The sequence below is a fragment of the Hemiscyllium ocellatum genome, chromosome 39 (assembly GCF_020745735.1).
Source record: "Hemiscyllium ocellatum isolate sHemOce1 chromosome 39, sHemOce1.pat.X.cur, whole genome shotgun sequence".
Taxonomy (NCBI): Eukaryota; Metazoa; Chordata; class Chondrichthyes; order Orectolobiformes; family Hemiscylliidae; genus Hemiscyllium; species Hemiscyllium ocellatum.
In genome coordinates, this window is record NC_083439.1 from 35,533,756 (window position 1) to 35,557,800 (window position 24,045).

The window sequence follows — 24,045 nt, forward strand, 5'->3', positions numbered from 1 at the left end:
CACACACTGATCAGGGATAGCTGAACACCAGAGAAACCAGCTCAAATTTCTGAAGAGTTACCTGTCAGCAGCCCCTCCGCTGATCACATGGCTAACGGTTACAGTTGACGGTTCCTTTCCATTCACACTGGTCCGAATCCCTAGCTCCTGGTCTCCTGTGGCTATGTACAACCTGCAGGTTCCTACTGCAGACTCCTGTCAAAACAATACATGTGCTTTAGACTCACATTATCCAGAGCAATTGGATACATACAATGAATTCAGTTTCTGAGATACGTTTATGTCAAAATGGCTTACTGCTCTACAAATTATTCTACAAGTTGAGTATACATTCCAAATATAAAAAAGACATTTGTAATTCCAAAACTGAGTTTCTTTTGTGAAGGTTATTTTCAATGTGGTGGCATAAAGGTTGTATCACAAGCATTCTATAACAATTTGCATTTTATAATTTTCTTTCTCAGTTAGATGTTCTGAAGTATTTCAACGGAATCTGACCAGGCAGCACAGTGGCCCAGTGGTTAGCACTGCTGCAGCACAGCGTCAGGGACCCAGCCTCAGGCGATTGTCTGTGTGGAGTTTGCACATTCTCCCCATGTCTGCACGGGTTTTCTCCAGGTGACTTGGTTTCCTTCCATGGAGTCCAAAGACGTGCAGTTAAGGTGGATTGGCCATGGGAAATACAGTCGCCCCCCCCACACCTCTGAGTAAACACAGGCCCAGCCTGTGACTCCCACTTCCCACGAATTTTTAAATTTAAAAAAAGCCCATCACTTTCTCAGCTATCCACCCCACCCTTCTCCCATTTATCTCTCAACCCCAGCCCACAAGCCTTATTCCTGATGAAGGGGTTATGCCCGAAACGTTGACTCTCATGCTCCTCGGATGCTGCCTGACCTGCCGTGCTTTTCCAGCAAGACAGTCTCAGCTATGAAGATGAATGGGCAAATATTTATCAAAAAGTGAGCTTTTAAGGAATATTTTGAAGGAGCATGGGCAAACCATTAAGAAGTGGAACATACATAATTCACACAATTTGTGATACCCAAATACAATTAACCATGTGATCAGTGGAGGCGCTGCTGATAGTTAACTCACAGGAACATGAGCTGGTTTACTCCTATACTAGACCTCACTGGTTGCATGTGGTGTTGGCTCTACAGGTTCCAGTGACCTTTATAATATTTATATCTCTGTATGATCCTTGAGGAGTGACTAACACATGCAGCCTGTGATTTACTTATAATTTAGTCTTCTGTTCGATGTTTGGAAAAACAGAACTTGAGTGAAGTTGAATACTCTTACATTTTGTCAAAGTTTTTCATCTTGTATTCACAGGACATTTTGCCAGAAATAATAAAGTAATGGGAAAACAATATTTATACCTTGAGAGAGAGAAGTGCTATTTAGTTGGCAAGTAAACTTTGATTGGTAAAGATCTTCCCATGACAAATACATCAATTAGTGATGACTGACAGTTAACTGCCAGATTTTGTTTAAATTTAAAGTAGGTAGGTTGATTCTGATTGGTTCAATTTTCAGGGCAATGCTTGAGCAATAAATGGCTGTCTCCTTACAATGTATGTATCTATTTGTCGAAAAGTGTGGTGCTGGAAAAGCACAGCAGGTCAGGCAGCATCTGAGGAGCAGGAGAATTGACATTTTGGACATAAGCCCTTCATCAAGAATGGGGGGTGGGAAGGGGGCTGAGAGATAAATTGGAGGGTGGGGTTCACTGTGGTGGGAAGATAGCTGGAAGGTGATACATAAATGCGGGTGGGGGTGATAGTGATAGGAGGGGAGAGTGGACCAGATAGGTGGGAGGGAAGATAGATAGGTGGGACAGGTCAAGAGGGCAGTACCAAGTTGGAGGGTTGGATCTGAGATGAGGTGGGGGAGGGAGATGAGGAAACTAGTGAAGTCGATGTGTGGTTGGAGGGTTCCAAGGTGGAAGATGATACGTTTTTCCTGCAGTCGTCAGGTGGCTAGGATTTGGCAGTGAAGAAGGCCCAGGACATGCATGTCCTTGGCGGAGTGGGAGGGGGAGTTGAAGTAGTCAGCCACAGTGCGGTGGGGTTATTGGGTGCGTGTGTGTCCCAGAGATGTTCCCTAAATCGTTCTGCAATTTGGCGTCCTATCTCCCCACGTACAGGAGATCACATCGAGAGTAACAGACACAGTAGAGAAGATGTTTGTATGTGCAGGCAAATCTCTGCCGGATGTGGAAAGATCCTTTGCGCCTTCGAGGAAGTGAGGGGGAAGGTGTGGGTGCAGGTTTTACACTTCCTGTGGTGGCAAGGGAAGGTGCCGGGACTGGAGGGTGCGTTAATGGGGGGCATGGACCTAACAAGGGAGACACAGAGGGAATGGTCTCTGAAGAATGTTGAAAGGGGAGGGGAGGGAAACATATCTCTGGTGATAGGATCTGACTGAAGGTGGCGGAAATGTCAGAGGATGATGCGTTGTATCTGCAGGTTGGAAGGTGAGAACTGGGGGGGTGGGGGTTCCGTCCTTGTTGCAATTGGAGGGGTGAGGTTAAAGGGCAGAAGTGTGCTGAAAGGGCATTGTTGACCACATGGGAGTGGAAATTGCGGTCCTTGAAATAGGAGGCCATTCGAAATGTTCCACGATGGAATTGCTCCTCCTGGGAGCAGACAAAGTGGGGTTGGGAGTATTGGGGGAATTGGGAGTAAGGTGTGGGATATAGGTAAATTAATGTTACTTCTGCAATTATAATTGATTATATAAAAATAAGTGAACTCACATCAGTGTGTAATTGTTTCAGCCAAGAGCTGAGTCAACAAGAATGGAAACTATGTGGAGGAAATGCATAATTTTTTTTTGTATGAGTAAAAATGTATGCAAGAAAGAAACGGGATTGTGAGACAATGGTAGAAATACAGGCACTCGATAAAATACTGTGAGGGGAGGCAGTTAAACCAGATACGCCTGTATAAACAATAGGTATAAACATCAGTTTCCCACTTTTACAGAAACACAGGAACAAACCGCAATTAAAAGGGCTTAGTGATAAGATGCTGTGAGGGGCAGCACAGATGGAGGGAGTAGATAATGGTAAGGCAAGAAATGCCTAACAATAACCCACAGCAGGATGAGGTCAAATGCCCTTGTGACGCCAGAAATATGCATTTTGTCACAGACAAGGCCGGATAAGACAAGAGATAAACAGCAGTAATGGATACTGGGCTTAGGGAAGTGGAGGGTGTGAATAGGGGGGGCAACAATGAAATAAGAAAAAATATGTAGGAACCAAATTATATAAATATCGAGTATTTGTTGAATTCAGTGTGTTTTGTCCCTGCCTTGTGGACATCACACCCACTTGCAAGTGTGAAATAAATGACACTACTGATTCAGATCTTGTCTCGGACTGAAATTATTGAAGTGAGTGAGCTTTGTTTCTCACAAAGCGATCACATTTTTATGGGGGGGGTGGGGGGAGGTGGGAGGAGGTGTAGTCCAGATAGCTGTGGGAGTCAGTGGGTTTGAAATAGATGTCTGTGTTGAGTCAGTCACCGGAGATGGAGACAGATGGAGGTGTCTGATATAATCCAGGTGAACTTGAGGTCAGGGTGGAAGGTGTTAATGAAGTTGATGAACTGTTCAAAATCCTAATGGGAGCACGAGGTGATGCTGAAACAGTCATCAATGTAGCGGAGGAAAAGGTGGGGAGTGGTGCCAGTGTAACTACAGAAGAAGGACTGTTCCATACATCCGATGAAGAGGTAGGTATAGCTGGGGCCCATGTGGGTGTGCTTTGGTCTGAAGGAAGTGGGAGGATTCAAAGGCATCTATTTGTGTCTGTTTTAACTCAATAAAATAGGAGGCAGCTATTCTTTGGTTTATTTCTCAGTCATCCTTGACTGATGCATTCGCCATGTTGATGCATTTGTAATTGGAGAGTCCACTTGCTAATCTATCAGCACCCTCTTCGAAAACAGATACTATTTTTAATTTTGGTATTTTTTGCAAATTGTTCTGATGAGTGTAAGACAAAATGCTTCAACAAAATATGTCTTTTTTTCAGCTATATTTATTTTACTGCATCTTTTGCTCACATTGTGGTCTTCTGTATATTGAGCAGAAGATGAGTGATTGCTTTGTGAAACATCTTCTTTCAGTCCCCAGGCATGATCCTGAACTTCCTGTCACTTAACTCTCCACCTTGCTCCTCTTTGACTGACTGCCCAGGCCATCTCCTTTCTCTGGGCCTGGCTGCGTCGTTTGTCACACTCAGGCTCCCAACCCTGGCCATACTGCTGAAACCTACAGCCTGTCTCCCCTGCCGTTGATGTCTCCAATGCTCTCCAACAATGCTCACTCCTTTCTATTGAACTTTGGAACAGTGATCCCCTTGAACTGCTGTGGGCATTTATACAGTCACAGAGTACAGCACGGAGGCAGACCCTTCGGTCCAACCCGTCCATGCCGACCAGATATCCCAACCCAAATTAGTCCCATTTGCTAGCATCCGGCCCATATCCTCTCAACCCTTCCTGTTCATATACTCATCCAGATGCCTTGTCATTTTATTCCTTGTCCTCCCCCCATTCAGAGGAATATGTCAGGATCTCTGCTTGAGTATGCTACTTAGGCTAACCCAGTAATGTTTGATGGGGTCAGCGCTGAGTCAGTAGATCAGAAAAAAATACCTGCTCTATCAAATGTCCACTCATAACTTTCCACTTTTGTACAACTTTCATAGCAAGTTACCAATGACAAGACATGGCATATGAGCTATTGATTTTCTCTCCTGTCACCAGTTTTGAGAATGAGCATTATTTCTGTTATCCTCCTGCTCTTTTCCCCTCCACTGAATTTTGAAATTAATTCGTTCCTACTTTTCGCAGGATCCTCAGCTGTTATTCATAGGTTTTTTTGGACGTTTCTAAGCAAAACAGGTTTAGCACAACTTTTCACAATACTGAGATGAATTTGACCGACCCACAGTTGCACCAATCTCTTAATTATTTTGACTTCTGCACCTTACTTTCTATTATGATCTGTTACATAAACCACACGATAAACCAGAACAGTGAGTATTGATGGGTTAGTGAACAGTTGAGGGCATTTCAACTGAAGTCTACATTCACATTGCTTCCAGGTAAAAACAATGACTGCTGATGCTGGAAACCAGAGTCTAGATTAGAGTGGTGCTGGAAAAGCACAGCAGTTCAGGCAGCATCCGAGGAGCAGGAAAATCGACATTTCAGGTAAGAGCACCTCATCAGGAATATAGAGAGCCTGAAGGGCTCTCTGCCTGTATTCCTGATGAGGTGCCTTTGCCCAAAACATCGATTTTACTGCTCCTTGGATGCTGCCTGAACTGCCGTGCTTTTCCAGCACCACTGTAATGTACATTGCTTCTGGCAATAGGTCACTGCAGGCTGCGTGGAACCATGACTTGAAGCAACTAACATTAAATGTCAACTTCTGTTGGAACCATTGCTTAGAGCAGATCATCCAACACAGATTAGGAAGCAGCTCCAGGGCTTCGAACCCTTGTCAACTCTATCCAGTATTGTCTCTAGCACTGAAAATTTGTTGCTGAAAAAGCGCAGCAGGTCAGGCAGCATCCAAAGAGCAGGAGAATCGATGTTTCGGGCATGAGCCCATCTTCAGCCCATTCCTGAAGAAGGGCTCATGCCCAAAACATCGATTCTCCTGCTCTTTGGATGCTGCCTGACCTGCTGCGCTTTTCCAGCAACACATTTTCAGCTCTGATCTCCAGCATCTGCAGTCCTCAGTTTCTCCTCGAAGATTTTAACCTACTGCGAATCCTCTTACAAGGATGACTTCCTTGAAGAAGCTGTCTTCCTCCCATTCCTGAAGAAGGGCTCAAGCCCAAAACGTCAAATCTCCTGTTCCTTGGATGCTGCCTGACCTGCTGCGCTTTTCCAACAACACATTTTCAGCTCTGATCTCCAGCATCTGCAGTCCTCACTTTCTCCTTGTCTCTCGCACTGTGAACTCCATCAAGATACCCTGACCATTACTCCCTGCTGTCCGTTGATACTGTGTATTTTATTTGGCGCTACACCTTGCACTACATTTACCTCCTCGAACTGGAGCAGCTTTATACAGAGTTTTCTGTAAACATACAGGAAAGGTTGTATGACTTAAGGCAATGTGACACAAAATTCAGTTATGTAATAGGAGCTGCAAAAAAACAGCAAGCATTCAACAAAGCGTCACTTTATCGGGGAAAGTTGGTTTCATAAAATCAATATAAAATATGACCAGCATAAGCATCACAAAGATAGAAGGAATGTCTGAACACAAAGGACTACTGTGGTTCGAGGGAGAAAATGTAAGCATGAACACTGATCTGTTTGTGGTTGATTTATCAGTAAACTTCTTCTATCAGTCAATGCAGGCTATGAGTTGCTGTGGGTTATGCACTTTTCCCTAGTTCTGTGGATGAAAATGTTTGGAGAGCAACTACATTTAACACACATGTGCTAAACAGCCTCTCCAAATCCTTCAGCAGATCAGAAGATTTGGGAAGGGGGGAGGGGAGCAGTTTAAAATCTATGCTGCTACAAATGTAATAATTGTTTCCTATTGTGGTTCGTTCAGAGCAGATGCATTTGACTGAAAAATCCTAATTTTATGTAATTAAGTTGTGATCTTGTTGGAACAGTGACAGTTTGACCATAAGCATAGCCTACATGACCACTAGGTGGAACAGTGAGCACGCATACACAGTATGATGTAGACTGTATGATATAATTATATATTTAATATTATCTGTGTTAGGTATGGATTTTTAAGGAGTGGCAGATGGGTTTCTGCTGTGCATTTGAAGGAACTAATAATTAACTTATGAATGTTTCTGTAGCCATGGTGGTCTTTTATAAAACAGCTTGCGAGCTTTGTTCCCTCTAAGCTGCACAGCTGAAGTTCAGTGTATACAAACCAACGTGTTGGCACACTGACCTCTGTATGCAGAAGCCACTGTCATGTGTGGACCTAAGATCTGCACAGCCAAAAAGAAACGAGGGAAATGTTGCTTGTGAGTGCTAGTTTTCAGAACTAATGGCTTTTTATTTCTATTAGAAGCATTTACGATCAAACAAGGTAAATCATTCTGTCTCAAGGTTTCAGTAAGAAATTTCTGAACACGTTTTTGTTAAGCTTAGGGGAAATACCCATAACTTAGATAGGGAGAAACGTTTCTCAGTGATCTGTTAGTTTTGGGCAGTTGTACAGACATTTTTGTGTAAATATATACCTTAGAGAGGGAAAAGATAATTACAATTATTAACCGGGGATGACCTTAAAGTAAGGAGGTTAATGGTCGCCCCAGACTCAAAATGCTGGGATAAAACTCTGAAGAAGCTATTTAAAGTTGAAAGCATTTACATTCAGGTGCATGACACCTCCAGGGAGAAGCTAATAGATTCCCCAAACTGGGAGTTAAATTCCAGTTATACATTAGAGAAAGAGATTTTCTGTCATGAGTACTATACGAGGGATACTTTCGGTTATCAGGGTATTGAAAAATCTGTAAAAGAGTGTTTTTAAGACGAATGTGTTTCAAAGTCTTTAAGAGTGGTTTATTCTATTTTGTATTCTTTCTGTTTGGTTGTGAAAGGGTTGGGATCTGGTTTTAGTTTTTAAAATATCCACAACATTGCATGCTTATATTTCAGTGACAGACCACCACATTAAAACCAAAACAAAACAAGCATGATCTATCAAGTTAGGTTTCAGTCTGGGATCTGTCTTGACATCAGCTGGAATTGTCAGATCAGAAACAGACCAGCAGCACCAACACATTGTCAAGCACCTAAGTTGTAGCTGCCCAATACAAAGAGACTGCCTATATATTCAGGGTTGAGACTACTTATATATTCAGGGTGGGGACTACCTATATATTCAGGGTGGGCACTGCCTATATATTCAGGGTAGTACTGCCTATATATTCAGTGTGGACATCGCCTATATATTCAGTGTGGGCACTGCCTATATATTCAGGGAGGGGACTACCTATATATTCAGGGTGGTACTGCCTATATATTCAGTGTGGACACTGCCTATATATTCAGTGAGGGCACTGCCTATATATTCAGGGTCGGAACTACCTATATATTCAGGGTGGGGATTGCCTGTATATTCAGGGAGGGCACTGCCTATATATTCAGGGTGGGGGCTGCCTATATATTCAGGGTGGTAATGCCTATATATTCAGGGTGGGGACTGTCTATATATTCCAGGTGGGGGCTGGCTATGTATTGAGGGTGGTACTGCCTATATATTCAGGGTGGGCACTGCCTATATATTCAGGGAGGGCACTGCCTATGTATTCAGGGTGGGGACTGCCTATATATGCAGGGTGGGCACTGCCTATGTATTCATGGTGGGGGACTACCTATATGTCTAGGGTTGGGACTGCCTATATATTCAGGGTGGGGACTGTCTATATATTCAGGGTGTTGACTACCTATATATTCAGGGTGGGGGCTGCCTATATATTCAGCGTTGGGACTGCCTATATATTTACGGTGGGCACTGCCTATATATTCAGGGTGGGCACTGCCTATATGTTCTGGGTGGGACTGCCTATATATTCAGGGTTGGGACTACCTATATATTCATGGTTGTGACTGCCTATATATTCAGGGTGGGGACTGCCTATATATTCAAGGTTGAGACTACTTATATATTCAGGTTGGGACTGCCTATACATTCAGGGTGGGGACTACCTGTATATTCTGGGTTGAACTGCCTATATATTCAGGGTGGGTACCTATATATTCAGGGTGGGGACTGCCTATATATTCTGGATTGAACGGCCTGTATATTCAGGGTGGATACTGCCTATATATTCAGGGTGAGACTACCTATATATTCACGGTGGGGACAGACTATATTCAGGATGGGACTGCCTATATATTCAGGATTGAGACTACTTATATGTTCAGGGTGGGCACTGCCTATATATTCAGGGTGGATACTGCCTATATATTAGATTAGATTCCCTACAGTGTGAAACAGGCCCTTCGGCCCAACTAGCCCACACCGACCCCACAAAGAGTAACCCACCCAGACCCATTTCCCTCTGACTAATACACCTAACACTTCGGGCAATTTAGCATGGTCAATTCACCTGACCTGCACATCTTTGGACTGTGGGAGGAAACCGGAGCGCCCAGAGGAAACACACACAGACACGGGGAGAATGTACAAACTCCACACAGACTGTCAGCCGAGACTGGAATCGAACCTGGGACCTTGGTGCTGTGAGGCAGCAGTGCTAACCACTGAGCCACCATGCCACCCTATATATTCAGGGTGGGACTACCTATGTATTCAGGGTGGGCACTGCCTATATATTCAGGGTGGAGGGAGGGGCTTGTAACTCATCAGGGAGCAGGACTGATTTAACCATCTCTGTGTGGTGCATTCCGGTCTCCACCCAATGTTGGACTGGGAAAGGTTGCCATGAAATGATCTATAAATTATACACTGTGACCCATGCTTAAAATTGCACAGGATTGCAATATTGATATTAAACTGTTAAAAATCCCAGCATCTGATCATGCAATCTTCAGAAGGTGGGAGAAAAGTCTACTTGTCAGGTTGGTTAGTACTTTTCTCGTGAGAGGATAACTCTTTCGCAAAAGATTCTATCCACAGTGTCATAGCCATAAGTGGGTGCCCAATGCAGTATTTCCCTACATTTGTAGTTTCTGTGTTTTCTAATCTTGGGTCCATGCATGTACTCACCTGAACAGAACACTCTTTCTTGATATCCATTCCCGATTCAGCAACGTCACCGGGTTTCAGCTCATTTTGAATGGCAAGGGCCTTTATTGTGAGGCTCTCCCGTGGGGCTTGTGATCGTGTCTGTGACTGGAGACCATTTAATTCACTAGCGCCTTCAGACACTTGATCTTTTGAGGCAGAGTCATTTTCTTCACTACTTGCTCTGTCATCATTGCTCTTTGAATTACACAGTAAGAATGTCCTTGAAATCACCCCCAACTTCCTGGATTTCTTGTTGCTTTTACTGAAGGAACTTCTCTGACTTTTCTGGGAGGAGGATAGCTCCTTTCTTCTATGTCTGTTGCCACAAGAATAAAGCATTTCTGTTGAATGTCTTTTCTCTATCCTCTCCAGCATGAAGAAACTCTGCTGTCCCTTTTTCACAAACACGCAGAACCTGTAAGAGTAAAAGGAATGAAAGTTAGGGCAAGCAAACCAAATATTCCCAACAGCTGCATATCTGAAAAGTATTCCTTCTATATAAATACCACACGGTTGCTCCATGATTGTCCATTCACCATCCTGACTTGGAATTTTTAAAAATATCATTCATAGGAGGACATCGTCGGCCAGACCAGCATTTACCAGAGGGCATCCACATTGTTGTGGATCTGGAGTCACATGTTGGCCAGACCAGTTAAGGATGGCAGATTTCCTTCTCTAAAGGACATTAGTGAAACCAGATGCGATTTTCCAACAGTCAACAATGGATTCATGGTCATCATTAGACTCTTAAATCGAGAATATTTATTGAATTCAAATTCCTCCATCTGCTGTTCCCCAGGAACGTGACCTGTGTCTCTAGATTAACGGACCAACAGTACTACCAGTAGGCATTTGCCTCCCCTTACATTGCTGTTCCTTCCCTGTCACTATGTCAAATTCCTGCAGTTCCTTCCACAACAGTTTTGTGGGTCTGCAGCAGTTCAAGAAGGCGGCTCACCACCACCTTTTCAAAGCCTGTTAGGGACGGGCAATAAATACTGTCCCAGGCAGTAATCCCTGATGGAAAGAATAAGGTACAACATTGAGTTAAATATTCCCTTGCACTTTTTTTTGGAAAACTGCAAGAGTTGGATGACAGGTATAGCATGCTACCCATTGGCTCCATGGTTGTTGGACAGGTGATATTGGCGCTTTCCAATACCACGTAGAGGCAGTTTTGAAAGAGGAGCTACACCCTGACTGGAAACACTAACATTACACTTGGGAATTGAAAAATAGCTGAAAGGCATGCAGTTGCTGCTTCCAGGGTTTCCAATGCCGCCTCTTTCTCCCCTTTCCAGCTATGGATAAAATGTTCTCCAAACAATATTTCTTTCAGTGAAAAAAATACAGAAATAGGAACAAGAGTAGGCTATTCAGCCTCTGAGTATGCTCTACCATTCAATGCAATAATAAATGATTATCCAACTCAATATCCTGTTCCTACTTTCACCCCAGGCTCCTGCTCCTCAGATGCTGCCTGACCTGCTGTGCTTTTCCAGCACCACTCTAATCTAGACACTGATTTCCAGCATCTGCAATCCTCACTTTTACCTATTTTGATCCCTTTAGCCCGAAGAACCATATCTAGCTCCTTCTTGAAAACATTCAATGATTTGACCTGAACAGAGAACTCCACAGGCTCACTGCTCTGGGTGAAGAAATTTCTCCGTATGTCAGCTTGAAGTGACTTAGCCTGTATTCTCAGTCTGTGACCCCTAGTTCTGGACTCTCCTTATCATGAGGAATATCTTTTCTGTGTTTACCCAGTCAAATCCTGACAGAATTTTATAGGTTTCTGTGAGATCTCACTGTCCCCCCTCTGCACCTCATCCTTCTAAACTCTAGTGAATATAAGCCTGCCATCAGAGGGAAGGAATGGATGAGCAGATGATTGTTAATAGTTTGACTCATAAAGCATGACTGCACAGGAACTATATATCTAATAACCTCACCAGAGCTGCCCAGGTAAGAATTCTGCAAATACTCAGCAGATATAGTCTCATCTGTGGGGAGACAGAAACAAAATCAATGTTTTGAGTCCATAATCATCCATGTGTTGTTCACACAATCACCAATGCAATTACCTACAGTGTGATCAATGCAAGATGAAGTGCTTCTGCAACAGAACTTCGTGGATCATCTTATTTGGTTATTGCGTGTCTCTAGAGAGTTTACATATAAATTCAATTGATTCTGTTGCTCTCCTATGATAAGGTATCCTTTTCCTTTCTCTGTAAGTCTTCCTAGTTTCTCCATCCAGCACAATTTAAATTGTTTTGTTCAAAGTCAAATTTTCCTTGGACTGTAATAAATCGGAAAAGGCATTGGCAACAATTCTAAGAATTATCTCTAATATATAATTATATATAAACTCCATAGTCAGTTTTCCACTAATATGAACAAGCCATTAAAAATTAGGAGCATGGGAACAGGTGAAGATATTTCAGTCCCTCAAGCTTGTTCCACCATTCAATGAGATCATTAATCTATGGCCTGATTCCATATACATGCCTTTGGCCCATATCCTTTAATATCATTGCTTAACCAACATGCATCTATCTCAGAATTAAAACTAACAATTCATCTCGGATGGATGGGTATATGAATAGGAAGAGTTTGGAGGGATATGGGCTGGGTGCTGGCAAGTGGGACTAGATTGGGTTGGGATATCTGGTCAGCATGGATGGGTTGGACCGAAGGGTCTGTTTCCATGCTGTACATCTCTATGACTCTATGACTCTATAACTGCCATTTGTGTGTCGTAATATCTCTCTGAATGGTATGGATTTTTAGATTGAGCCCCTAGTTCAGAGAATCATAGAATCCCTACAGTCTGGAAGCAGGCCATTCAGCCCATTGTGTCCACACCGACCCACCAAAGAGCATCCCACCCAGACCACTTCCCTACTCTATCCTTGTAACCCTGCATTTCCCATGTCTGATCCACCTAACCTACACATCCCTGAACACTGTGTGCAATTTAGCATGGCCAATCCACCTAACCTGCACATCTTTGAACTGTGGGAGGAAATGCAAAAGTATCCCCAAAAGTTGTTGAATCACCAACTAGTGGGAAGGCTTATCTTTATTTATCCAGGCTTTTCCTGTTAATACCTTGAAGACTTCAATCAAATTACCTATTACCCTTCTAAATTTTCGAGTACACTGGTATAATTTATTCTCTCCTTAGAACAACCTCTGAAATACAGGTATCTCTTCTTGTAAACCTATGTTGCACTGCCTCTAAAGCCAAAATATCCTTCCAAGGGAGGGTGCCCTGATCATGCCATAGTACTCCAAGTACAGTCTTAACCAGAGTGTTGTATTACTGAAGCATAAGTTACGCATCCTCATACTCCAGTCCCAGAAATATAAAAGCCATAAAAGTCATTAGTTGTCTTGATTATTTTTTGCAACTGCTCATGGCACTTTAATGATCTATGCATCTGACGTTAAAAATCACACAACACCAGGTTATAGTCCAACAGGTTTAATTGGAAGCACTAGCTTTTGAAGCTGTGCTCCTTCATCAGGTGGTTGTGGAGTATAAGATTGTAACATAGACAGACAGACACACACACGCACACACATACACACACTCCCACAGACACACACACTCATGCAGACCCTCTCTTATACACTCACACACACATTCCCACATTCACCCTCTAGCAGACCTATACTCCTTTACACTGACACACACACTCTCTCACAGACACTCATAACACCCCACCCCACCCCTCTTCATGTAAGATTCCGAAATCTGTTTTTTAGATGAGAATCAGTCTGTCCATTGTAGCACAGACAGGCTCACACCCTCGGCCAACATGACACCAACTGTTAAAGTTCACTTGGGGATGTAACTTTTAAAAAAATGTTTGCACTTTACATATGAAAGAACTGAAACCAACATGGACATTCTAAAGGATGAGAGACTCAGCAAACAATCCAGATCTTTTTCAACATATAATTTCAGTTACATCACACTGTAAACTTTTGCTATAAATTCTGTGTCTTACAATCTTATTCTCCACAACCACCTGATGAAGGAGCGTCGCTCCGAAAGCTAGTGCTTCCAATTAAACCTGTTGGACTATAACCTGGTGTTGTGTAATTTTTAACTTTATACATGCCAGCCCAACACCGGCATCCCCAAATTATGCATCTGAAACCCCGGATCTCTTTGGACATCTATTATATATAACTTCATAGCATTGCAAAGTACCTAATTCTTTTTCAGTCCAAAATGGGTAACCTCACACTTAGTTACATTGAACTCCATCTGTTGCAGTTTTGCCCATTCACTGAGTCTGCTAAATATTGCTCTTTCAAGGACTTTGTTCTTAGACTGAGGTTGTTATCAAAAGCTGTTAGAACGTCCTCAAAAGTGTTTGTACCTTTTTGAAAATTTTGGCAAGTGTAACTTTGCCTGTTATATCGGTCCTATTAAATACTACAAAGTATTTACTTGTTCATCTTGAAATGAAATGTGGTAAATTTGAATTATAAGAAGGTACCTAATCCTGTGGTTGTTTTTGGCTCATCTTTGAATTAATTATTTTAAGTAACATTATTTCTTCTGCTATTTGTTTTTGTTGATTATTTATGTGATGCAAGATGTGTGATTTATGTCTATTTTACTATCATTTATTTTACAGTTTGGATTTTTGTACTAGTGGCATGTTGGATTTGTTCTTTGTATGTGAGAAGAGATTTAATGAATAACATGTAAGACTTCCTGAAGCCAAGTTAAAAGAAAAGCACAGTATGAGAGGTATGAGAAGTATTGATTTTGAAAGCGAATGGGAAATGCTACACCAGGAGTGTTTTTCACAAGTAAACAGCGTTAGACTTCATTTTGAAGAATCTAGGATGGTGTTTTTCTTTGGCGTGGGGAAACTCTGTAGCTCGAAGAAAGATTATCGGTTTCATTTTGTAGAAGTTATGGTTAAAGCTGGATTATTAAACAGCTTTGTCTGTAAAAGGAAGATAGTTCAAAATGCTTAACAAATAGGCTATCTCAATGTAAGGAGTTAAAAATCACACAACGCCAGGTTATAGTCCAACAGGTTTAATTGGAAGCACTAGCTTTCGGAGCGATGCTCCTTCATCAGGTAGTCCATTACCGCCTGATGAAGGACCGTTGTTCCAAAAGTTAGTGCTTCCAATTAATACTGTTGGACTATAACCTGGTGTTGTGTGATTTTTAACTTTGTCCACCCCAATCCAATATCGGCATCTCCAAATCAATGTAAGGAGTTTAGTTTGAAAGCCCCAGACCAAGGTGTGCTTGGTTACAAACCAGAAGGGATTATTTGAGGCTAAGAAAGCCTAAACTCAGTTGTATGAATATTCAAGAAAGATTCTTAAGATTCTTAAGACTGAGAATAGAGATGACAGTTAATTTAAACCCTATAGATGTAATTTCGAAAGGAATGTGTGAGTTATGTGACGTGGTGCTGCTGGGATTAATGGGATTGTATTTTAATCTGTGTTTGAAATCTTTAAATTGTTTGCTTTATACTATTGTATCTTCGTTTCTTTTATGTAATAAACTTCTGTTTTAGTTTTAAAATCAAATCTGCAGCATTATGTTCTGGTGTTTCAGGGAAAGGTAAACTCATTCAAACAAAAATAAAAAACAAAATTTGATCTGACAAGCCAGATTTCTGTCTGGGATTTGACTCGCCAAATGATAACATCAGAGATTATAACATTAATATGACAACATTTGCAGCACCTCAGCATCAAGAGACTGTGTTAAGCCAAAGCTTGGTAATCAATGTTGCCCCTCACTAATAGCAGCCACAAAGCCACATTGCTGATAGAATGCAGACAGCATGATTGATTCTCCTTTGTGCATAAAAAACTTATTCTCTTGTGGTCGCTGTTAACCACCAACCTACACAGTTTGGGTCCATAGCTACATACTGTTTGAACAACATCTCTAGATTACTGCTACTCTGCCCACATCTTGTCACTGTCCTCTCATCCACTGAAAGCAGGTGCCAATGAGACCCCTGTCTGCCTTGTGTCACCGACACAGCTGAGCTCTGCCTAACACAGGGAGAGCTTCTTTCCCCCCATGTCCCCATCCACTTCCTTCCTGGAATTCTTACACAGTTCTGTCACAGCCGTCATTCAGATCTGTGTAAGAATCCAATCACAGTTACTGAGAGATTGTAGAACTGTGAGATGCAAAGGAATCATAACAGGCCAGTATGATGGTACTGCAAGTAATTAGGAAAACTATTAGAATGTTATCATTTATCTTGAGGGAAACTGAATTGTCAAGTAGGGAGATTATGTTTCAGTGATACAGTGAGACAGCATCTGGTGTCATGCATTGGTCACCTTGTTGTGATAGGATGTTAATCTGTTGAACACAGTTCAGAGAAGGTTTACGTGACTAATATCTGGAATGAGAGTCTTGTCTGAGGAGGAAAGGGTGGACATGTTAGGTTTATATCTGCTGGTGATCAGAAAATTAAAAGGTGGCTTGACTGAAACACATAGATCCTGAGAGGCCTGGAAATATTAGATGTTGAGAGGAGGTTTCATCTTGTAGGAGAATCAAAAACTAGGTGTCACTGTTTAATAATCGGGGATCACCAATTTAAAACAGGGATGAGGTGTCATGTTGTCTCCCAGAGGGCAGTGAGACTTTGGAATTCTCTCCCAGAAAAGGAGGCGAAGCCTTTGGCTTGTGATGTAACTGTAATGATCCTTCAATATTTTTAAGGCAGAGGTAGATCTATTTTTGTTAATCAAAGGGATGAGAGGTTATCGGGGTAGGTGAGAATGTGGAGTTGGGATTACAGTCAGAACAGCCAAGATCTATTGAATGTAGACAGGGAGGAGGCTTGAAGAACACAGCAAGCCAGGCAACATCAGGTACCTTCGAGGAGAAATTGAGGACTGCAGATGCTGGAGATCAGAGCTGAAAATGTGTTGCTGGAAAAGCGCAGCAGGTCAGGCAGCATCCAAGGAACAGGAGATTCGACGTTTCGGGCATGAGCCCTTCTTCAGGAATGAGGAGAGTGTGTGAAGGGCTCAACATCAGGTACCTGGTTTGCTGTGTTCTTTCAGCCTCCTGCACGTCTACTTTGGATTCCAGCATCTGCAGGGTTTTTTTGTCTCTAACCACGATCTACTGAATGGCAGAGCAGCTTTGAAAGCTGAATGGCCATTCCTAACCCTTGTTTGTAAGTTCAGGAGCAGCAGCCTTCCACACTCACAATGTGAACACAAATACTCTGTAACTGTGCGTTATCGTCCATCTGTGTGTAAACTAGTTAGAGATTTTCAAGCAAATTCTAGCTACGCTTCTTCCCAATTGAGTAGAGAGTGATAATTCTGTGTTAAGAAACACAAATCAGGAAAATGTCAGTCTCCAGTGTTTAAGGCTTGACAAAGGCATGAATAAAGTTAGGCACATCAACTTTGATAGGAACTATTGCATTTATTGTGGTATTTAAAATAGTTGTATTCCTGCAGACATTAGGAGAGTCTCCAAATCACACTACTACCCACTGTCTCTCCTGTGTTACTTTTGGAACTGTAACTGCATCTCAACAGTAGCAGAAAGCTATGCAAAAATGATGACTCATCCAGTCACAAGCTCAGCGTTGTCTCAAAGAAACACACTGCTTATTTAGACCCATTCCCACCCGAGAAACTGTTTCCTGGAAAATTGCAGCTTGATTTATTTAAGGAAACACTCAACAACGTTCCTCTCCAGGTATACTTCATTCAAAAGAAAGAACTGTCTATTGGAAGTAATTAAATGCAGCATTGCCTTTGGCTTGTGATGTAACTGTGATGATTCATTGAGCTGGAGACTATGTTTCCCTCTCACAGCTGGCAATGCTCTTCAGTCTCATGACTTGATGGGCCATTTTTCAAATATCAAAGCCAAATGCAGCTGTACAGATACTGGAAGTGGCTTTGGGTATCTAAACAGCTACACTGCTGTTACCTAGAAAAACATGGGAACCAACCTGTGTATAGCAAGATCCCAGAAGTTAACGTGAGACAAATAGCTGTTCAATCCATTTATCTCTGTAGGTACGCCAGGGCAAAAGAAGCTAACAGACAGTCAGCTCCCAATCTAGACTGAGACCTTACTTGTCCCGTTGGATTGATGTAGAAGATCCCACAGAACTCTTTTGAAGAAGACCAGGGGAGTTCTCCACTATGTCCTGGGTCCAATGTTAATCGCTCAACCAACATCAATACAATATATTGACAGGTCGGGAGCACATTCAAATTTGTATCTTCCTCTGTATGGATTGTTTTCGACATGACAACAGGAACATTAATCCAAAACAACTATATTGGCTGTAAGGTGTTTAGTGCTGAAAATGTGTTGCTGGAAAAGCGCAGCAGATCAGGCAGCATCCAAGGAACAGGAGGGGGCAGTGATGGATGGGTCCAGAGGGCGGTGCCAAGTTGGAGGCTTGGGACTGGGATAATGTGGGGGGAGGGAAAATGAGGAAGCTGTTGAAATCCACATTTATTCCGTGTGGTTGCAGGGTCCCAAGGCGGAATATGATGCGTTCCTCCTCCAGGCGTAGGGTGGTATCGGTTTGGTGGTGGAGGGAGCCCAGGACCTGCATGCCCTAGATGGAGTGGGAGGAGGAGTTAATGTTCAGCCATGGGGCGGTGGGGTTGGTGGGTGTGGATGTCCCAGAGATGTTCTCTGAAACGATCTGCAAGAAGGCGTCCTGAATCCCCGATGAAGGGGAGACCACACCAGACGCAACAGATGCAGTAGATGACATTGGTAGAAGTACAGGTAAATTTATGACTGATGTGGAAGGTTCCCTTGGGGCCTTGGATGGAGGTGTGGGGAGTGCTGTGGGCGCAGGTTTTGCATTTCCTGAGGTGGCAGGGGAAGGTGCCAGGAGTGAGGTGTGGGCTGGTGTTTTGCCCGAAACGTTGATTCTTCTGCTCCTCAGATGCTGCCTGACCTGCTGTGCTTTTCCAGCGCCACACTCTCAACTAAAAGTCACGGTGTGTGGTTGCTTCACAGACTCAGCCTGAGACAAAAAAATACTGAGGATGCAGAAATCCAAAGTAGACAGGCAGGAGGCTGGAAGAACACAACAAGCCAGGCAGCTTCAGGAGGTGGAAAAGTCAACATTTCGAGTATAACCCTTCTTCAGGAATGGACCTACTTGCAGTCTAACTCTACTCCAGTGTGAAGGTGAAACAGATGCTGCCAAAAGCACTGTCCTAACCAGTAAGTATCCAAAAAATAGTTAGAAGTATATATTGAGTAGGTCTGACGGCATCTGTGAAGAGAAATCAAAGTTAACATTTCGGGTCCTCAGAGTTCTGAGGAAGGGTCACCGGACCCAAACATTACCTTTGATTTCTCTGCATAGACGTTGCCAGACCTGCCGAGGTTTTCTAGCAACCTCTGTATTAGCTTCTGATTTACAGTAGCCACAGTGCTTTTAGTTTTTATGTGTAGAATTACATTCATGTGCGTGTGTGTGTGTGTGTGTGTGCGTGTCTGTGTTTTGTCTGTGTGTGTGTGTCTGTGTGTGTGTGCATATGTGTGTGTCTGTGTGTGCGCGTGTCTGTGTGTGTGTGTCTGTGTGAGTGTGTGTGCATGTGTGTGTGTCTGTGTGTGCGTGTGTGTCTGTGTGTGTGCGTCTGTGTGTCTGTGCATGTGTTTGTGTGTGTGTGTGTCTATGTTTGCGTGTGTGCTTGTATCTGTGTGTGTGAGTGTGTGTGTGTGTCTGTGTGTGTGCTTGTGTGTGCATGTGTGCGTGTGCTTGTGTGTGTGTGCATGTGTATGTGTATATGTGTGACTGTGTGAGTGTGTGTGTCTGTGTGAGTGTGTGGTCTATGTATGTGTGTCTGTGTGTGTGAGTGTGTGTGCGTGCGCGTGTGTGTGTGTCTGTGTGTGTGAGAGTGTGCGTGTGTGTGTGTCTGTGTATGTGATGTGTGTGTGTCTGTGTGTATGTGTCTGTGTATGTGATGTATGTGTATGTGTGTGTGTCTGTGTGTGTATGTGTCTGTGTGTGTGTCTGTGTATGTGATGTATGTGTGTGTGTGTGTGTGTGAGAGAGAGAGTGTGTGTGTCTGTCTGTCTGTCTGTGTATGTGTCTGTGTATGTGATGTATGTGTGTGTGTGTGTGTGAGAGAGTGTGTGTGTCTGTCTGTCTGTGTATGTGTCTGTGTATGTGATGTATGTGTGTGTGAGAGAGAGTGTGTGTGTGTGTGTGTCTGTGTATGCGATGTATGTGTGTGTGTGTGTGTGTGTGTGAGAGAGAGTGTGTGTGTCTGTCTGTCTGTGTATGTGTCTGTGTATGTGATGTATGTGTGTGTGTGAGAGTGTGTGTGTGTCTGTGTGTGTGTCTGTGTATGCGATGTATGTGTGCATGTGTTAGACAGAGAGAAGTCCTCCCAGTTGTTGGTGTAGATTTCACCTTGCTGCTAGGGTGTGAAACTGTCAAGACAGCTGAACTGTCTCTTTCAGAAAGTGTCAATTTTCATTCCCATTGGTTCCAAAGAAAGGGAAATTAGCCAGCAATCCTGTAGGGCAACATTACTTTGACCCTGATCGATCCTGGGACCTCATCCCCAACATTTTCAATTAAAATTCTCCTCCTTGTTTTTAGCTCATTATGTTGCTGAACATTGTTACTTTAACTACTTGAACTGCATGACTACTCTCGCATCCTGAAGCCCCACAGATCTCCCTCCCAGTCAGGCCTCCTGTGCCTCTGAGTGTCCTCCTGTACGGTCATCCCTCTGCTTATGTTCCAGTTGTCCATGCTCCAGCATTCTCTCCCAGCCGTTGCTCCAACTCTCCAATTCTCTCTTCTCCTTTAAGACCCTTTTCTTGGTCACCTCTCTGAATTTTGCTTTCTTTGGCTCAGTGTTTGTTTTTGCTACAGGCTCTATGGAGCACCTTAGCGCACTCTTCGATATTGAAAGCTCCATATGGATACATGAAAAACAAACAGGCAACATTAACAGAACGCAGAGCGGGGAGGGTCCAGCCTCTGCTATAAGCACGCTCGTGAGTTGCAAGTCCCTCAGTTACACAGTCGGTCTAATTTCTCGAGATCAGTGCATGATTTAACATGATAAGTAATGAAATCTGAAATTTGTTTTTGCCAAATGTAAATAATGATTGTTCTGAAAATAACAGATCACATGTCAATTACAAATGGATGGGTTGGTGTTCCTAGACCTGAAATCCTCAGGCCTGGAAAGATATTTTGCACAGTATGAGTTTAAGTCACAACATGACAGTTTGGGAATATGAATTCAGTTTTAAAAATCTGGGAACTAAATGAGGAAGTGACCATGAAACTGTTAGCTTGTCGTAAAGCCCCATCTGATTCATTAATATCCTTTAGAAAGGAAACTAGCAACTTTATCCAATCTGTCCTCTATGGGGCCTCAGTCTGATTCTAACCTTGATTCTTCACTGTTTTGATTGGTCGAGCATTCTGTTGTACCAAGCTGCCCCTCAGGATAACCACAGATGGGCTGTAATTTTAGCCTTGTTCATAATGTCCATACCCAGAGAATGAATAAAACTCCAGCCCTTTTAAACAACTAAAGTTAATGGAATGGATCTTGGCTCTGAGTGATCATTTCTATCCATTGGCTCAATGTAACCCAGGATGTTGATTCACTATCATCTGCTTTACATAAGTCAGGATCTATCCCTATGTTTACACTCTGCCAAATGGTCTCTTGAGTGACACATTAATGTTTGAGCATCAAATGACTGTGGCTTGAATAATGGGCATGTGAACCAGATGTGACTGAATAAACATATGTTACATATCAATTTCAAAAGTTAAGATAAAAAACAATAACAGGACAATACGTTTCCTATCCGTGTCACTTCAGTACTGGCATTAAGAAATTTAAAACCAATGGCTATTGCAAATTTTCAACTAGCATCAACTGGATGGAAATTTTTAAGCTGAATACTTGAAATGTGGCTCAAAATTAACTTGATTGAAGATTTAATGAAGTAGAGAGAGAGAGAGAGAGGAAGTGTTTCCTCACATGTTAGAGTCTAGTACAAGGAAGAAAGAACCTTAGAATTAGAACAAAGCTTTTCAGTGATGTCAGGTGGTACTTTTTCCTGCAAAAGTTCATAGAAATCTGGAAACCTAAAATTTTCCATCCCAGAATCTGTTGAGAATGGGGTTAATTAAAAATCCCAAGACTCAGATTGACAGATTTTATTTAAGCAAGGGTGTCAAGGGATATGGAGAAAAATGGGAAGGTAAAGTTAAGTTCACATGGTCTAAACTATACAGCAGGGCAGGCTCGAGGGACTGATTGGCCAATTCATGTTTGAATATACCCAAGGATTTGCTCTCCAGAAGCTGAAGAGATCGCAAGCCCCTCACTAACCAACAAAGAAACCACAAACGTAGGAAAATCTGTGAGGCATGAAAGAACCAGCTGGTCCATTTAGTCTGTCCCATACCAGCATGAGGTTAATGTCTCTTGATGCAGACTCTCTGTCCACACCAAACACACCAGTGGGTAGTACTGATCCACAAAGATAAACAGAAAGGAAATACTTCCATTCAGATTCTCCCACTGACAAGAATTCAAGACATCCTCAGTGTTCCATAGTCGATGAAATACTTTTGAATGGCAATTACAATAAAGTATGCTAATTGAGCACCTAATGTGTACACAGCAAGATCCCATGTAAAATAATGAATGAAAGACCAGTCGCTGTATTCCTGGTGCTGCTGGTTGAAGGATGTGTATTAGCCAGGGAATCAGGAGAGCCCTTCCTCCTTTGTGATGATTTGGAGATGCCGGTGTTGGACTGGGGTGTACAAAGTTAAAAATCACACAACACCAGGTTATAGTCCAACAGGTTTAATTGGAAGCACACTAGCTTTCGGAGCGACGCTCCTTCATCAACCACCTGAAGGAGCGGCGCTCTGAAAGCTAGTGCTTTCAGTTAAACCGGTTGGAGTATAACCTGGTGTTGTGTGATTTTTAACTCCTTAGTGATGTTAATACAACCAACTGAATATGTTCTTGGCTACTTGATACATCAAATCATCAGAAACAGATAGAAGCAGAAGATGTTGCCAGGAGAAATAACCAAATGGTGAAATTCAATAATTGAAAAGAGAATGGTTATATCGTATTTTTAGAGGAAAAGCACATTTAAAAAATTCTTGGACGGAGAGTGGAAAGAATCAGTTATGTGCTTGTACTTGTCTTTATTCCTGACTCGGCCTCTTATACAGTCAGCTGTCACTCTGAATCTCAGTCCCAGTTCAATCTTAATGCGCCTGTCATCCATCGTGCTATCATTCTCACCACCTTTAAATAGTTTAAGCATGACTGAGATGTGTGAGCTGTCTAATACAGTTACAACAAACCAATTCTGCTCACTCAGTTTCCACAGCTGGGCGCTCCCAGTGAATATTGTACAAGAACATTAAGGATCAACTTACCCTCACAGGACTCAATCTTAACCAGCTCCACTCTTTCCCATCACTTGGATAATCTCCTCGACCATCAGCAGCATAATTCCGTCCCTGCTTCTGTTTGTTGTAGCAGATCTGTGGGCTTCAGCTTGCTTTCCTCTGGCCACAATCCAGCTAAGAGTGATGGTTGCAGAAAACTAGTCTCACGCCTGAACAGAAATTGAGGTTTCTCTTTCCCCTAGTCAGAGGTCGTGTATGATTTAGATTGGGCTGTTCCAATCACCACCCTCCGCATTTCACAGCTGGATATGAAAGAGCTCTGTTATTTTACAGTTCCTGGGCTGAATTGTGGCCCTGTTTCCACAACACAAGTTTAATGGGAGACCACAGTCTTTGCCTGGGACTCTCACTGACGTGTACCTCAGTTGAAAAGCTTTAACTCTGTGCTGTCAGGTTGGGAAAAAGTTTGCCGACGTTCTCAGCATAATTGCGGACTCGCTCTCTTCACTGCCCATGTTGGAGGGGACGTGTGAAAGGCTCACCTGCACTCCTGCCCCATCATCAGCATCGTTCATCTGAGAACTCTAAACACTCCCATCAACTGGTTTTGTTTGACACAAGTGAATAACGCCTTTCATAGAGCGTGCCAGAGCACTTGTGGGCAGATGTTTCTGAATAAAGCCTATGTAGTGGTACGCCTGCTGTGAATTACAGCATCGAAAGGCAGCCCAAAGCAAACAGATCTGACACAGAGGTGTGATTCAGTCGGTCTGCCTCATGCAGAGAGGAACACTAAAACCAAGGGTGTATTTTTAGTGGG

General features: G+C 42.8%; 1 protein-coding gene across 1 annotated transcript in view; it reads right to left on the reverse strand.

The window, feature by feature from the left end:
- Positions 1-23,098, reverse strand: part of il16 (interleukin 16) — a 140,537-nt gene extending 117,439 nt beyond the window's left edge. The window contains exons 1-3 of the mRNA XM_060852890.1: positions 23,010-23,098; positions 9,754-10,189; positions 62-195 (exon numbers count right to left, since the gene is read on the reverse strand). Of these exons, the coding sequence (XP_060708873.1) occupies positions 62-195; positions 9,754-10,189; positions 23,010-23,098 (659 nt within the window). The remainder of the gene's footprint in view (positions 1-61; positions 196-9,753; positions 10,190-23,009) is intronic.
- Between the last annotated feature and the right edge of the window lie 947 nt (positions 23,099-24,045).